Genomic DNA, 17,390 nt, shown 5'->3' with positions numbered 1-17,390 from the left:
ATGGATTGTAATAAGAATATAAATTCTGGTCTATAAAAATTTTTATGTTAAAAACACACATGCAAAATTTTAGTAAAAACATCTAAGAAATATCGATTGATTAATTAAATAATATAAGTTTAATGAATTAAAAAAAATTTTAAAAATAAAAAGTGAAACTGTATTTACAGTTAATAATAAACATCATATAAGATTTTGATATTTGAAATGTTGGCAAACCAAAGGAATAAAATAACCCCTGATAACAATATATTTTACTAACAGAAGAGATATGAGAAAAAGGGCATCCAAATAAAAGAAAAAAGAATACAAATAGGGGAAAAGTAAAAAAAAACTAAATAAATAAAAATAATAATAAATAAGTAGAAATTTGATATTTTTTCCAGAAAAAGTGACCAAAATTAAGTTTACAACCATAACACATATTTATTAACAAATAGAAAAAAAAAGTTTTTCTCTCCAAGAAATTGTACCCCAAAAGAATGTTCTACCTGTCATTAACTTTTATCCACAGATAAACTGAAATAACATATTTGAAAGCTTAAAAAAAATGTTTTAGGATCAAGAATAGTAATACTGCAGTAAATCATAACAGTATGTTATAAGGAGAAAACACACTTTTTATGTCAAATTTTATTCGATTTCTTTTATAAATCAGTTATTTTATTTTAAGCATATTTTCAAAGTAAGTTTGAGCTTATGTGACATGGTAGTGATCAAACTAAACCCATTCATCAAGTAAGTCTTGCTCATGCGAAAGCATTCTTTTGCTCCAAAAAAGCCAGCTATGATTTCACATTTGTTTGCTAGCTATAGTAAAGTTAACTCAAAAGAATCTTCAATGTATAGCAGCAAAATTTGAAGAAAAGAATTTTTTTCCATACAATGGGATATTTTTTATACCAGTTAGTCACATATTAATTTAATGAAAAAAGTGACATTTGATAACTTTTAGTGATCAATAATAAAAAAAGTGACATATAGGGAAGATAGTGATTTGACGGGAACCAAGAATTTATAAGAACAGCATTTAAGATTAAACTAGCAGAAAGATATTAGTGATAGAAAGGTTTGTCACAGAAAGCCCGAAAAATTTTGCCACAGGGTCCAGTATTTCAAATTACTGTTTTTATCTTAAGTTTCTTTTTAAAAAAAAATTTTTTTTTTTTTTTTAGATGTATTGATAAAAATGTACTTTCTAAATTTAAAATGAAAAAAATGTGTGTAACTGTTCACTGTAACAAAAAACAAAAATTAATTTCTTAGAAAAGGTTAATCAAAGTTGGTTATTTTATAATGGGCTTTGATTTAGAGTCTAACTCACCTAGGCATGATAATAATTCTTCTTTAAAATTTCTTAATATAAATATTCTACCAATTTTTCAGAAATTCTGTCACATAGAATTGTACCATCTTCAATTTCAATTCTAGGTAGGTATAATTACAATTTACCACACAGTTGAACATAACATATTAAAACAGAGATTTAATAATAAAGAATAAATAAATCTAAAAAAGGCAGTACTAAATAGTAGGTAATTTTTTCATGGATACAATCAGTTCTCAGTTTCTATGATATTTTATATAAAAATATAATTCGATTGTCCATTCCATAATTAATATTTATAAGCCTAATTCTCTACAGCTAATTATGAATAGAATATTTTTTAGCTCTTTGATTCAGTAACTATGTAAGATAAGCAACACACATAATCACATTGTTTCAAATTATTGAAGGAAATAAATAAAATAAACTTTTTACAGTATAAGAATGTTATCCACACTAGTTGTATAAATTAAGTTTAAATGATACTAAATTTAAACTTGAGATTCTTTATAACTATAAGAAAAAAAAAATGCACCTCTTAAAAAAAAGAAGACTAAAACATTAACTAAATTTAAAATAAATATTGCACAAAATGATTGTGGCAAAAAAATAGTATAAATACAGTAATAAAAAATATATATGCAAAATGAGTTAGCTAAATGGACTAAAATAGTTGCAATTCAAGATAGATAAAAATAAACTGCATAATAAGAGAACTATAAACTTTATCAGCTTATTATAAAATAAAATGAACTATAAAAAGTGAAATAAAACAGTAAATAACAATATCTATATATAAAATTACATTTGACCATTTCATGGGAGCAATGCATATTAAAACAAGCTGTCACAATGAAAGCAAAAAGTTATTTATAATTTCAGAAAAAATTTATTAGCTCTATGGTAAAAGCCTGATGCAATGAGTATGGAATAGAACAAGAATTTCACTATTAAAGTCCTTTAGAATATTACATAAGCATGTTTTTGGTAATTTTAGACTCTAACCTTGTTAATAAACGTAAGCAAATTACAATCCTCTAATTTTTGATTTCTACTATAGAAATCTAATTTTTAATATTGAATGAAAATACATTTTATAAAATGTTCTGTAGGTATTATTTGGATTTTCCCATTGTGCTTAAAACTCTAGGCATTGGAAATTCTTCAAAGAAATTATCTTTTTTATGAGATTTTTCCAAATTTAACTTTTATTCCAAATTTAAAAATTTTCTAAGAGTTATTTTTTCGCAGATTTTAAAAATAAGAGGATTTTGCTGTTTTACTTAAATATTGCTCAAACCCCGCCTTCCCTCTTGTCAGCAAAAACAGTTTTATAATACCAATGTGATTTTATAAAGTACTGAGAAAAGGCAATCTACTGAAGATTTGTGCTTAATTCAAAATGTAATTCTATTTTATTTTTGTAATGTTATACATTATATTGCATTTTATAGTATTAAGACTGATATAAGAAAAACAATGTGAATTGCATTATTTTAAATTGAAAAAAGGGAAGAGATTAATTATGAATCTATAGTTTTACAGAAGTAGAAAACGAAATTTTTTAACCAGTAAATAAAATTTCATATTTTTATTGTTAGCAGTAGCTTTAAACAATAGATTTAAAATTTCAGAATCATAAGCAGCAATTTATAATGAGATACAAATACCAATAAAAAGTATCAGTGTCACACAGTCAGCTATGTATAAATGGCTGTTATTTCTATAAACCTTATAAATATTATGTAAATTTTCAGTGAAAAGTTACTTAAATTTTTTATCTTTATAGAAATTAAATTTACAGATATGTTTTCAGTTTTAGGATAAATTAAAATTACAATAAGAAATGTAGAAATTCTTAAACAGTGCATACAATTGGAAGTCGTTTAAAATGTCTTAATACAAATAGTAAATGCTGGTGATTTTTAGACTCAGTTGACTAAAGAAATGTTTAGATTTGGCACTACAAGAAGATGTAATCTAATTAAATGACTAGAATATTTAGCATACAAAGTTTAAGTTAAAAATATATATATTTTTCCCTAGTCAATGATTACAATAAGCTAATATACATATATATTTAATAAAAAGGTCCAAATGAAGTAAACTTTATGTCCCTTGATGGCATGTTACACATTTTTTGTATATATAAATTTTTTTTATAAAGAAAGCAAATAAAAATAAAAATATATGAATATAAAAATTAAGAATTGATTTTCAACAAGAAAAATTGGCAGTATGTAAACATAAAATAACACTTCCTAATATTAAAAAATACAAATCTAAAAATGGCAATGTACAATGTCTACAAAATGTATAAGTTTTCTGTTACAATAAACTGTACAGTTTGAAAAATGTCGTAGTATGATGTCAAAAGCATCACATAAAATGTCTATCAAAGCATCTACATTATTTAGAATTTTATTTTCCACTCGATATTTTGGACAGCACCTAAAAAATAAAAATTATTCACTCGAACAAGCATATAAGTTTTTTTGAAAATATAATGGGAGCATGATTAAGCACCAATACTATCCCATTATTATAATCAATATAAAAGAGTATTCCTAACGAATGTAATCTTACTGAAAATAAAGTACGAAATATAAAAATCTAATAAGATTTTAATATATTATTGAATAGCAATCATAATAAAGGGTAAAAATATAAAACAAAATTATAAATTTAAAATATACCTAATTTTATTTAGTATAGTGAAGTCTTGGAATTACTTTCATAAAAAATGAATTTGAGATATGAGTGAGCTAACCTTGAAAAAGGTTTTTATACATTTCTGTATATATAACGTGTCTAGCTGAAGCTGGAGAGATGATCAGATTATTATGCTACTTTGGTACATGATAGATTATTGCTTTTAAGTGAGAGATAAAGAACTCACTTAAGTATATTATAAACTTTTGAATGAGTGTGTGTTTGAAGTAAGATAGATTAGATTTATATTCAATATTTAAAATTATAATACAATAATCACACATTAATATTTAAATGAGGAGAAAAGCTAAAATATTTTAAAAATTTGATAAACTATTATCAAGATTGGTAGATGAAACTAAAAAGCTTTCCCAGAAATCGCTTATCACTTCTTGTTTAGTTTCAGTTTTCACTATATGCTATAGAAGAAAACTTGCACAAAAATGTCAGTTGAACATGACAAAATTTTTGTCAATTTCTTGAAAGTAAAGGGTTGTAAAAAAAGCTTCTTTTAAAAAATGTAATTTTTTTTAGAAATTAATAGATAAGTTATACTAAGTTATGTAATTATTTTAAATTATATTTAACTTTTACAAACATAGTCTTTGGAAAATAGATATTTTCAGGGACCTAAAATTTTTAAATAACCATAGCAACAATAAAAAAGCATCAGCTTTATAGAGACAACTTTATAAATAACTCATTATTTTATTCATTATTGTGTTAAAAGCGGAGTTCAATTGAACAAGAGTTTGACTCAAATACCCACATTGAAGGTAAATTAAATAGTGTTGTTAGATAGAAACTAAATATGCTGCAAAATAATAACGGCAATAATTGGCTTTAAAGGAGATTTTAAGGCCATGGAATCTGTGTTTACCTGGATATAAATTTTTCTTAGTCAAGAAATTTAATTTTCATTTTGTGTAAAATTCCTATGATCAGAATCTAATAGCAAAACAGCAATTTTTTACTCTAAAATATAAACTGTTTCGTAAAACGTTAACATAATTTAGTTTTCAAAACAAATTTTTAAAACATTAAACATCCTTGATTTAGTTTAAGGAACCAATATTTTGTGACTTTGTTCTTAAAAAGGTTATTTCAATTTTAACACTTTTTCAAATTGTGTTGCTTCTGTATCTCTCTTTTATTTCAACTTTAAATTGTAAGCAATCAACATACACATTTAAAATTTGAATAATAAAAATTTAAAAAGAAATAAAAAACACAAAGCTATCTTTGCCATGTTTTAACTTTTTGTCTTTCTATGACTTCTAAATAAAAGAGTCAAATAATTCCAGAAGGAAAAAGTGTAAATGCTTATAATTTTTAATGACAAGTTTAATTTAAATCTATTAGTTTATTTATTTTGTAAATTTTTTTGTGAATCACACAGTTAAATTCCAAAATAATAATGAAGAACCCAGCAAGTAAAAGTAAAACTTCTGGCAGCTCTCAATACTTAACAATTAGGGCAATATTTTGCAACTATTTCCAAGATTTAAAAGGTAAAAAAATCTGTGGAATCTTCTTAAATCATAGAACTCTAGTAAATTAGCTTAGATAATATAAAGATTGTATCCTAGTATGTAGAAATAAGAATATTAGATTAAACCATAAAATTTATTTTAGTTACTTCAAATCTACCTGTTTAAGGAAACCAAATTTTTAATTAACTAAGCAGTATGAGCAAATAGCAATTCTGTCACTGCTGATTATTTTTTAAATTGATAATGCATTTTCATTAAAATGTGTTATAACATGGCATACTTTTAAAAGTAAATGAGTACCCACAATATCAATCAGCTTCTAGAAGGGTTACATATTAAGATACACTAACCACCAAGAATATATTAATCATGAAATTTTAAATAAATATCTTAATGGCTTTCAATATGTACAGTTTAAATAATTTACCTTCGTTAAATCTACACCAGTTAGAGCTTGAACAGATGGAGGTATCTGACTAACAAGTTTAGTAACTTCAGCTGTGACCGGATCGGATCCACCAATTAAAATAATATCTTCTGTTTTGGCCAAGGGTGCTGAGACTTCAGCAGCAATCTGTAAACAAAGTTACAATAATGATGAAAAATCTAATAATAAATGAAAGGAAAACTTAAAAATAATTAAGTGAACATTTTTGTTTGAAAATTATGATAAAAATTACAAATAAATTTAAATGTTTTTTGGCATGTCTTAGGAGTCTTAATATGTTCCTTGTAAGAATAGAACATTCAAGTGTGTTCTCAAACAAGTTGGGTGCATTTCAATTTATATATCAAATTAAATGAAGTAAATTATATAATAATAATAATAGCTAAACTATCAGGATAATTTTTTCTCAATTGTTTGGAAGTTTTTGTTTCAATGACAATAACTTACAATTATTTTGCTTTTGAAGAAAAAATTATAGATCCAGTGTAATTAATTTTAAGAGAAAAAAAAACACCTTACTAAAAAGCAGCTCTTTTGAAATAGACCCTCCCCCTCAAAGAAAAACAGCGGGGTTTCTCCAGACTGAACCTATTTTGCTGAGCCCTGATAACACTTTCAATTAAAGTTGGCTATCATGGTTTAAAATCTGAGTCTCTTCTGTGCGGAATAAGCAATATTACAGTAATTTCAAAGCATCATTAAAATATAGAATAATTTTGCACACCTTTCATAAATAAAGATATTAGTTATATTATTCATTAGCATGTTATTTAGATGAAACATGTCACTTTTTTGCGCACATACTTTATCACTAATGTTTATTCTCTTTCATTTACCAAATGTCCAACATTTTTCAAAGGAATTAAGAGAACAGTTGCCAGTGTGAAGAAAAAAAAAATTCATTCATATATATAAATAAATAGAAGACAGAAAATCTTAAGACTCAGTTAAGTTTAAAATCTGAAAATACTATTTAAAAAAAAATAATGATTAAATTTTACATAATTGCAGAGTTCTTGCTTAAAATTAATTAAAATAAATATAGCAGAATAAGATATAAAAATTCACAAGTACATTAGATATCACAAGTACTTTAAAACACTTTCTTGTTTTCAATTTATCTATAATGCTATAGAAACTTATAAAATCCAAACAATGATAAATACACAACAATGCAAGTGAATTCAACAGGAGATAAAATGCTTAGGTCTTTAAATACCTTAGGAAGAGCTTCTAAGACCAAGCTCATAATGGCTGCATCTCCATACTGTTTATATGCAGCAGCTTTCATCCTCATTCCTTCTGCTTCAGCTTTACCCACAGCTTCAATGGCATATGCATCAGCTGAACCAAGCATGCGAATTTTTTCAGCTTCTGCTCTAGCAACCTCCATAGTTTGTGTTCTAAAGTTTTGAAATTGGAACATCATTAATTGGCTAAATTACCCAAATTCACAATAAAAAAATAAATTGTAATTCGGATTTGATAACATAAGCAGTCTGTAATCAACATTTAACAACCAATGAATCAACACTAAAAATACTTTAATTTGAAGCACTTTATTTTTTGTGTATCACATAAACCCCCCAAAAAATACATGAATATAAACATGAAGTTTAAAGTGCTAGTCAAATGACCGAGCAGTTAGCGTGCTTGACCGAGAAGCCAATGGTTGTGGGTTTGAGTCCCGCTCAAGGCATGGATATTTCTCTCTGTTGTGTGTGATGTGTGAATGTGGCCCTAACTGTCAATGGGTATATGTGGCAGCAAAGTATGGCTAATGTTGCTCACCTCCATGACTAAGATTCACAGCTGCCTACCTGGTAATGTTAAATAGCAAATGCCAAGAGTTCAGTGCCTATCGTGAAAGAAAAAAAAAGCTTAATGCAAGGTCTAAGTAAGAAATTAGGTATTTATGTGTGTGTGCAAAACTTGAAATGGGTTATAATTGGAAAATATTATACAAATGTTTTGTAAATATTATACATAATTTTCAGTACTTTGCCTTTTTACGGAACAGTTTTTGAGCAGTGTTGTTTCTCTGATTTCCACTTATAATATCTTAGGTGTGTGTGACAGTTTAATCACAAATGTAATTTTGTTTTATTTTTTGCTTAGTTCCTTAGTATATAAGATTCAGGACTGTTTGTTTTGAATGAGATAATAATGGGTATTAAAAATCAATTTATACATGTTTTAAATAAATTCATGTTTCTGAAATTTTAATTAAAGGCTACATCTTTTAGCATTTTAACAAAAAAAATATATCTGTATAAAATATACTGCAATCAAGCACTAATTATTTCAAAACATGTTACCGTTTTCCTTGTGCTATTAGCTCCACTTTGTAAGCTTCTGCCTCTGCTGGAAGACGCACCAAGGCAGTGAGTTCTTTATCTCTCCTAAGAATTTCTTTTTCTTCTACTGCAATTTGCTTCCTTCTTTCCACAATGTCAATTTCAATTTCCTCGCTACGTATCTTTTGTTTCATTTTTGCTGCCTGCAACTCATATGATAACTGTGCCTCAGCTTTCTAAAAAAAAATATTGCATCATCATAATTATATATCCAATAATTAGTGTATTTTAAAAGGTACAGTAGAGAACCATTTATCCGGTATCCAGATAACCGGGAAAAATTTTGATCGGTTTTCCCGCCATTTTAAACTAGAACGATTATGAAAAAAAAAGCGGAAATGAACTCATCCTTGAAGTTGAGTAGAGGAAAATGTAAGGAAGGGGAGAATTTTCCCCCGTTTACCCAGAGAAACGTCATTTCCTCCGTGACCTTGAAGGCAGGGAAGGGAGGAATGTTTTATTTTCTCCTTTAGGCCGTCAATCAAGCTCAAGGGTGTGGCATGCTGATTTTGTTATCTGTTTAATTTACGAGGGGGGTGGGGAAAATGCATTGCATGCATATCAGTGAACAGAAGATGAAAGAGAAAAATATATTTATCCATTTGACATCGATTAATAAAAATAAAATCTTTTTCTTCTGAATAAATTCAAGTGCAGTATCATTTGCAAGTTTTTATTGATGTGGAATCACATCTGCTGTAATTAAATATCATGCTTTTATCAACAAAAAATAAATAAATAAAAGGAGAATTGTTTATTAATTTAAACATACGATTATTTTATGAAGCAGATTGCAGTTTTGTTTTTCCGATTCCACTACGTTTGATTTTTTTTTCTTTTCACGATAAATTTCGCACTCAATAAACTAATTCCTTTTATTCATAAATTTTATCATTAGTTTTTTTTTTTTTAAATTCCGTTGATCTTGCCTTGTTCTGGGTTTCAATATTTATGTTAGTGCCTTTTTTAACTATCGTTTCGGTTCGATAATTTTCAAGTGTTTTTATTTAGATTAATAAGTTTTCCTTTTATTTCATCGTTTCCCCCGTATAATTAGGTATGAAATATATTGCATTATTTAACTATATGTTTATATTAGTTAATTTAGGAATTGTAATTATTTTTAAAAAATAAATACGAGAATTTTGTATTTTTTAATCTTGTTTTTCTTGTCTAAACTTGCAAATTTTTTTATTCTTTTAAATGTTATTTTTCTCTTTAAAGTTAGGAGTACCTTTCTTTTTTTCTCTTACTTTATGTATTGCACTTTTTCCTTGTAATTCGGGTTCGATAAAACATCGATTAACGACACTTTTTGGTCGATCCAGAAAACCGGGAAATTCAGACATCCGGGACAGCGATGGTCCCGAGCATCCCGGATAATTGGCTCTCTACTGTATAATAAATTCTGCAGAATAATTTATAAGATTATTTTCTTACAGCTGCACAATATTCTATTATTGAAATTAGCCTGCTACCCCAGGTAGTCAGAGACAGAATATTATTCTAAAAATTTGGCTTAACATAACATGTATAAAAAGCAAAATTTACAGATATGATCGATAAAAATTATACACTTAAAATTTACATTGTTAAAAAATTGGGTAAAATTTTTATTAATGAAAGGGCATAATTTTTATTTTAGGGTTTTAAAATTATTAAAAACCCTAAGCAAATATAAACCAAACTAGCCAAAATGTAACACAAAAGTGCACATCAGCAGGATAGTTTTATATGACTGTTTTTCATGGTGACAGATTTCACAAGCGAAAAAAACTATTTCTACCATTAATGACGATGGAAAAATCTTTTTAATTCCATAGTTTCTCTCTGTCTGTCTCTTTTCTTTCTTTTTGTATGCTTTATACTAACAAGCCTAAACAACAGCAAAATCAGTAATGTAATAGAAAAAAGTACAATTAATCTGCCCTGAAAATATTTAATTTCTTTTGACCAGCACATTTCACATTCAGGATTTTTTTGTTTTAAATGAATAATATTTAACCAAGATAACTTAAGATCTAAATTTTTTCAATCAAGTTTAAGATTAATCATACTTGAGAAAATTGCAATAGAGGAATTCACTGTCATTGTGAATAATATTTTACAACATTTAACTGAAATATATAAGCAAATCTTTCAGAGTTTTTATTTCATTTAACTACCTGAGAAGATAAAATTTGAAAGTTCTAAACAAAGTGAGTACGAACCTTTGTATTTACTTCAGCATCAAAGTTAGATTTTTGTAATTGAAACAAACGGTGAGAGTCTTCAACTTTAGTGTTTGCTCCATATTTTACATCCATGGCAGCCTTTTCACATTCAGCTTCCTGCAAATAGCCAAATATTGTTTTATTTTTCGCCAATTATTATAAATATTCTTAGAAAAGATAGACTACAGTGCATGCATAATTGACTCGGTGAGTTAAAAAATATGCCATCTCAAAAGAAAATCCACTACAGATAAGCTGTTTTCTAACTCATCGATTCAATTATTGTAGTCAAGAAAATTAAAGGGCAAGATAATCGGTGAAATTATTCGAAAATGTGCAATAATTAGTGTAACTACAGCACTTTATATAGTACATTATATAAGAGCTGTAGAAAAATTTGAATAAAACCTAGAACTTCTTTACATTTTCAAATTCTGTAGGGAAAGAGGTTGATGGATAAGTAATATGGTAAATTCGTGAATCCGTTCCTGTAAAGATGCCACATCTTTTTTTTTCAAAAAAAAAAAGAAAAAAAAAAAGATGAGGCATCTTTACAGGAATTACTATACACATCTAGCAGTCTCTTTAACTATTGTCAATAAACAATAGTTCATTGTTATAAGTGAATATAAAAAAAGTGGAAAAATTTTGTTCTTTGACTAACAGTGAGAGTAGCAGTTTGAATTAGTTTTTCTTTCTTTTTTCGTGTGATTATTAAGATGGTATTAATTTAAGCTAGTTTAACATACCCTTATACCAGCATCTCTGTTTGCTTGAGCTACACCAACATCAGCATCCCTTTTTACAGCAGCAGTTCTAGCCTTGCCCAACGAGGCTAAATATTCTACTCTATCAAAGACATCTTTAATTGTAAAGCTGAGAATTTCAATACCCATACGTCCAACATCAGGAGCAGCTACTTCACGTACTAATGAAGCAAATTGGTCCCTATCTCTATACACTTCTTCAACAGAAAGAGTACCTAGGTAAACAAAAACGACATAAGGTTTTATATATGTCAAAAAAGTAGACGTTACTTTTTTCTGTCATGGCCATAACATTTCTTAAAATGTAGGGCATTTTTTATGGAACTTATAAAAACTCCTCTCTTGTATAAAGCTTAAAATATCTTTTATTTAAAAAAAAAAAAAAATTAGCTTGAGTATAACATGTAAAAACCATGATCTATACAAGCCATTTTAAATAATCAAATTTTTAAGACAAAGTTGTAATATGCATTTTTTTTATATGAAATTATAACTAAACAAAATAAGAGTATACACTTCTTGTCAACTGTGTGTGAAAAATTAAAAATAAGCATTCAATGTGTGCATAAAAGGAGTTAAAATTACTAAGCAATAAAAAAGAACAATGAAAGCAGTTTCAAGGATTAATGAGTGCAGCTTACAGGATGTCTGTTCTCTTAATTAAATGCATATAGTAACAAAGAACATTAAAAAATGAGAAAGGTAGTGTTTGTAACTTTTGCTTTCTTAAACCAGAGCTTAACTAAGTGAATCCCTATACAATAGTAAAGTTGATTTTATATCTCAAAACTAAATCATAATTGTATTTTTCCGATTCACAATTTCCACAATGTAAATTTATTATGTTAAATAGCCATTCAGACAATTCATAATATCTATTTAGTTCACAATATCAGTTTTTATAACACATAAACCATGCATGCTAAATGATTATTGTAAACAATGCTTTGTGTGGGTTATAATAAATAAAATTCTAAACACAGTTATAAGCAAACATTCTTAGCTATTTGTTTACCCTAGTTGGAAAGGAAATACGAATGAGTATGTCATTATGTAGAAAATTTGGGATTGACAATGAAAAGAAGTTTAAAAGTGATTAGTTTTTCAGAATATCATTTTCAGTATTAACGTTTACATACAAAAGGTTTAATTACCTAAAATTGCTCTTAAGTGTCCTTCTAGAGTTTGAAGAATTACTGATTTGATGTGATCTACTTTTTTCCCAAGAAATTGCTCGGCTGCAGTAGCAAGAAACTCTCGTTCAGTCATAACTTTGCACTGTGCCACACCAGTTACAGTTAGAGGTACTCCTTGTGCTGTTTCAACATGCTCACAACGTGGTGAAAGAGTCATAACTTCTAGAGAAAGCCTTAAAGAATAAACATATTTAATTAAAAGGCCACCAGTGAAAAAAAAACATAATATACAATATATGCTAAATAATATCTTGTTTTCACAAAATATTTAGTAGCTGATAATTAAAAAAAAAATGTATAGGTATTAAATAAACATAAAGTGTCAGCTATGAAAAAGAAAAATCATATCCATTATAAATTATGTTTATGTTTTAATCCTAAAGTCAGGATTTAGTTTTTGCTGAGAAACTTGAATATAATATACATGATTTAAAAATGGAATAATATTAAGAGAATATAAAATTTTTCGAAGAAAATAAAAGCACAGTTATTTTGAAAACTTGCTGAATAAATGCCAATAACACTTTCATATTTCCTGATCAGTTAGGTATTTGTGGGACTATAAAAAAAAAATGATGTTTCATGAAAACACGGTAATAGTAGTCACTATTATGTTATAGTGGCTTTCTACAAGCAGCAAATGTGAGTATTTTGCTTGAATACATTTCAGAAGCATACATACTCAGATTACTATTGTAGTGTTGGTGATTTTTTTTTTCTATTTTATTCATTAATGTATGAAAAAAATTTTTTTTTTAATTATATATTCTGGTTAATTAAGATAATTTCATTGCTATTATATTATTTTAATATTTAAATATAACTAGTATACACGATACGAACATAATATAACATTTCATTTGCTAACAAACATAAGCAAAAATTAATTATAAAATAACAATTTATTTGTCTTTTTTTTTCTATACAAACTAACAACTAAAGATTTAAAGCTCTATTAATGTTTCGTTTTAATTTTGTGAGTAATACAGCTATACCATATATAAAGCAATTCTCAAACAGTAATTTTGGATAATTAAATCTTCAAAACCTTTAATGTCTTATAGCTTAAGAAATTAACTATATTAAAAAAATTATTACCTTTGGACATCAGTGACAAGCCACCAGGCCCATGCCCAACCACCAACAACCATCTTTTTACCAGTGTTTCCACAACATCCACCTATACAAAAAAATATTAATTTTAGAAATAATGCTAAGTGATATTAATTTATAGTAAACATCTGATTAATTGATAAAATATTTTAAAACTTAAGCAAAATTATCAATTTGTCCAAAAATACTTCACCAATTAGTTCTATCTACGAACACTTCAATCAACAATGGACAAGCACCAAGGCTTTATCTTTTAATCACTAATAATTTTGAACCTCCTTCTATTGGCATGACAGCAATTTGTGGGCCAGAGCCTTCCCTCCGAGAACCTTCATCCTTTAGCTCTTTTCTTTACGATAGTTCTCCCGTTTGTAATTCTTAGAATTTTAAAACCCTCTTCCACTCAGTCAAGCTATCTGATAATTTCGCCCCTAAGTCGGACAATGTGAATAATTGGTAGTGCAGAATTGGTACCTATCACTCCGAACTTTCACTCAAACTATTTTTTTCACAAAAAAAAAAACAAAACAAAACGAGAAGACTTCTTGAATGTAACAAATTTAAAATGCACCTTGCTGCACACACGCAGCTTAGTTCAGTTAGCTTTCAGGGTCTGACTTAAAAGTCCAAGCTTAACCAACCAGCTTTTAAAAGATTAAGAACAAGTTTTCACGTTATAAACACACCAATTGTATTTGATTATTTATAAATGAATCTAATTTTATTATAAATGTATATTAACTATAAACATAGAAGTAATTGATAACAGAGTATAAGAGTTTATAAGATGCTAAAGAGACTTGAAATTAAGATTTTTGATTAGTGTAATACCAAGGACACTTAAATAAGATTTATTTTTATTTAAATAGAAATCATATAGGCATCTTAAATTATAATTATTAATTAATTCTATTTTTAAATGACAAAATAGGTATATTCTTTATTTATGTCACACTAGAGCTGCAGAATCCGCTATTGGTGACAGCCTGGGAAATATCCCTGAGAATGATCCTAAGATCCAAATGTATTAAATATCATAATTAGTTAATTGTCACTAATATACTCTGATAAATAAAGGTGTAAAAAAGGATTCTCATATGTTTTCCTTAAAATGTAAATTTTTATACAGTATGATTAAGGAGAATTTTTTTATTTTATTTTTAAATATAAACTACACTAAAATTTCATTAGATATTCAATAAATGAAAAAATTATAAATATTTTTTAGACTTTTAATGATTGTTTGTAAATTAAATTATTTTTAAGTAAATCAGCTTAATTTACATGTCATTAGCAGTTTCTGGTACTACTACATAAAAAAATGGGAAAATTATTGCTAGTGTCTTTAAGCTTAATTAACTATGTTAACATGTGTTACTGATATTGTGGAAATATACATTCAAGTTACTTGTGTGATAATAGGTAAATCAAAGCCTTCAAAAATAGAATATTGATTTTGTTTCTTTTTCTCTTTTTTATGCTTGCTAGATCAACAGCCATTTCAGGTTTGCCAATGTTTAACTTTACTGAATAAATCCCTTTAATGAATATTGTGATATATATATGTATCAGTAACTATTCTCATTAACTAAATTTACAGAAAAATATTAATGGTCGCCTGGCAGTGGAAAAGAGTTATCTTAGTTATCTATTCAGTTCAGTTTGCCTCAATCTATTATTATAATTAGTTTTTCATGTGCCACAGCTCAAAAGTAGAATTAATTTGACTAAGGTACAAAGAGACTTCTCGTAAACATGATTACCACCAGTTTTTTTTTAACAAATCTCACTGCATACAGGTATGTTGGTAAGATCAAGAATGCCAAAAATATACAGTTAATTACACAGGAACTTGGAAATGAATGAAAGAACATTCAAGTGGTTTAAATATTTCTGATGGATAAAGTGGTATATAAACTTAATTTATTTCGTTACTTAAAAAGATCATACAGTTCAGTAAGCTGAATATTTGATTTTTTTGTTAAACCTATCACAAGATTTGGATCTAAAAAAAACTTACAAAATATGTTTAAGTGCTGAAAATAAAATTCATTTCATTATAAAATTAATCTCCTACATTAAAGAAATAAATCAAATTTTTAATAAAAATAAATATTTTACCAGATTAATGGAAAACGAATGATAAGTGCTTTTTTTAAAAAATCAGTTGAAAGTAAATAGAGCAAGAATCAGATTGTACTATTTACATCAGCATGAAATACTGAATGATCTTTTACAACTACCCTCATACACTTAGACATTAATGTGAGGAAAAAAATTTGTATAAGATATCATCATTTTAAGGTATAGGACGGGGAAAAAAAAGTAAGTCTAAATGCAAATTTGATCTAACCTGATACAATAAGAGCCTCATTAGGCCCTACCGTCTGTACGTTACCCATACTTAAAAACGAATTTGAAAGAAATAGTTGATATCATCAGCTATGTAATTTTAAATATATCATTTTAAAATACTTAGATGCTCAAAATATATTAAAAACTTGACACATATTTGAAAAGTTTCGTATCTGACACAAACAATTTACGACCACAGAAAATGATTCAAGGCGGTTACCAGTTAAATTTAAAACGCCGGTAGATGAAAGGAATTTTTTCTTGTACGATTGGCATGACGTCATCCAAATGACGTCATTATTTCATTGCAGACAATTTGCTTAAAGGGTCATTTATACTGTAGACACGATAACGCACCTGTAATCGCCGTCAAGGGAGTATACGAATCTGATTCGTGAAACACAGCGAAAAACTAACTTTAAATGTGTTTTTCTCCCGAAGACGATCGGAGGTGCGTGAATCGCACGCAATGAAAACACAGAAAGTGCGTGTTGTTACTGTTCGATGCAGCAAGATTGGTTTCCAGGTGATCAAAAGATGACACACAAGTTCGAGAACATAAAATTGAGCACACCGAAAATTTTATGGAACGTTAGCAGTGACGACGCACAACAGTCAGTTGTCGAGAAAAGCTGTTAAAGCCCAAAAAATTAATCTACTTTTAAATACCAATCATCAGTGTCTTTTAGTCGAGCAAAAGTACTAAAAATAATGTGAAATAATTCGTTATAAAAGTATTCTATTACGAAGTGGTTAGAAGTTTTCATATTTGTCTGATCAACGTCTAATTTATAATTCTGAAGACAGAAATACCTCGTAGAAATTCTTTAACAGAAATAATTTTTTTAAATAATTAGAAAGGTAAAATAGTGGATTTTTGAAGTTTTGTTTCTTTTCTTGTTTTCTGAAAACTCTGGTCAGCTTACTCATATGGAAAGTGACTTTTTATTATAAATTTCTTGTGTGTGTTACTTCTGATTTTATTGATTTTCAATGATTTTAGATTTTTTTCGTTAACACTGTGAGTAATTACAAATTTAATATTTCATATAATTTTACAAGAGCATTGCGATTTTTGAAAAAGTGTTGCCTTCGCTCCTTAAAGGAAAATTAAGAAAGACCCATGCAAAACCAAGGAAAGCAGAAATAGCTGTGTGAAATTGCCCCAAATGACTTTGTTGTAGTTTCCGCGGGAATAATAAATTAAAGGATTTGAAAAGATTTGAAAATTAATATTTTATTGAATAAAACATTACTAATATCATCCTACCATTGGCACTCAAGTGCTCTCTGCCCCATTTTGATCACCGTTGTTAGGGAAAATGCCTGAAGGACCCTTCACTCTGGATGCGATTTTCCGCCTATGGTCGGGAGACTCATTGGCAATTTTTTCTCTGGTTCAACTGTGT

The 17,390-nt window shown here is 27.4% G+C and overlaps 1 protein-coding gene across 1 annotated transcript; it reads right to left on the bottom strand.

Moving 5' to 3' along the window:
• Positions 1-1,857: 1,857 nt before the first annotated feature.
• On the bottom strand, positions 1,858-16,231 carry LOC107449147 (flotillin-2). Its single transcript, XM_016064587.4, has 9 exons — positions 15,980-16,231; positions 13,612-13,693; positions 12,472-12,686; positions 11,300-11,532; positions 10,548-10,667; positions 8,299-8,513; positions 7,200-7,383; positions 5,960-6,106; positions 1,858-3,778 (listed from the first exon to the last, which is right to left on the bottom strand). Exons 1-9 carry the CDS (start codon positions 16,026-16,028, stop codon positions 3,749-3,751), a joined length of 1,275 nt encoding a protein of 424 aa, XP_015920073.1. The 5' UTR covers positions 16,029-16,231; the 3' UTR covers positions 1,858-3,748.
• Positions 16,232-17,390: the final 1,159 nt, after the last annotated feature.

Source organism: Parasteatoda tepidariorum, chromosome 8 (assembly GCF_982258835.1).
Source record: "Parasteatoda tepidariorum strain Cologne lab strain chromosome 8, Ptep-v5.0, whole genome shotgun sequence".
Taxonomy (NCBI): Eukaryota; Metazoa; Arthropoda; class Arachnida; order Araneae; family Theridiidae; genus Parasteatoda; species Parasteatoda tepidariorum.
Note: the sequence above shows the minus strand (reverse complement) of the source record. Positions and strands in the feature narration are given on the sequence as shown.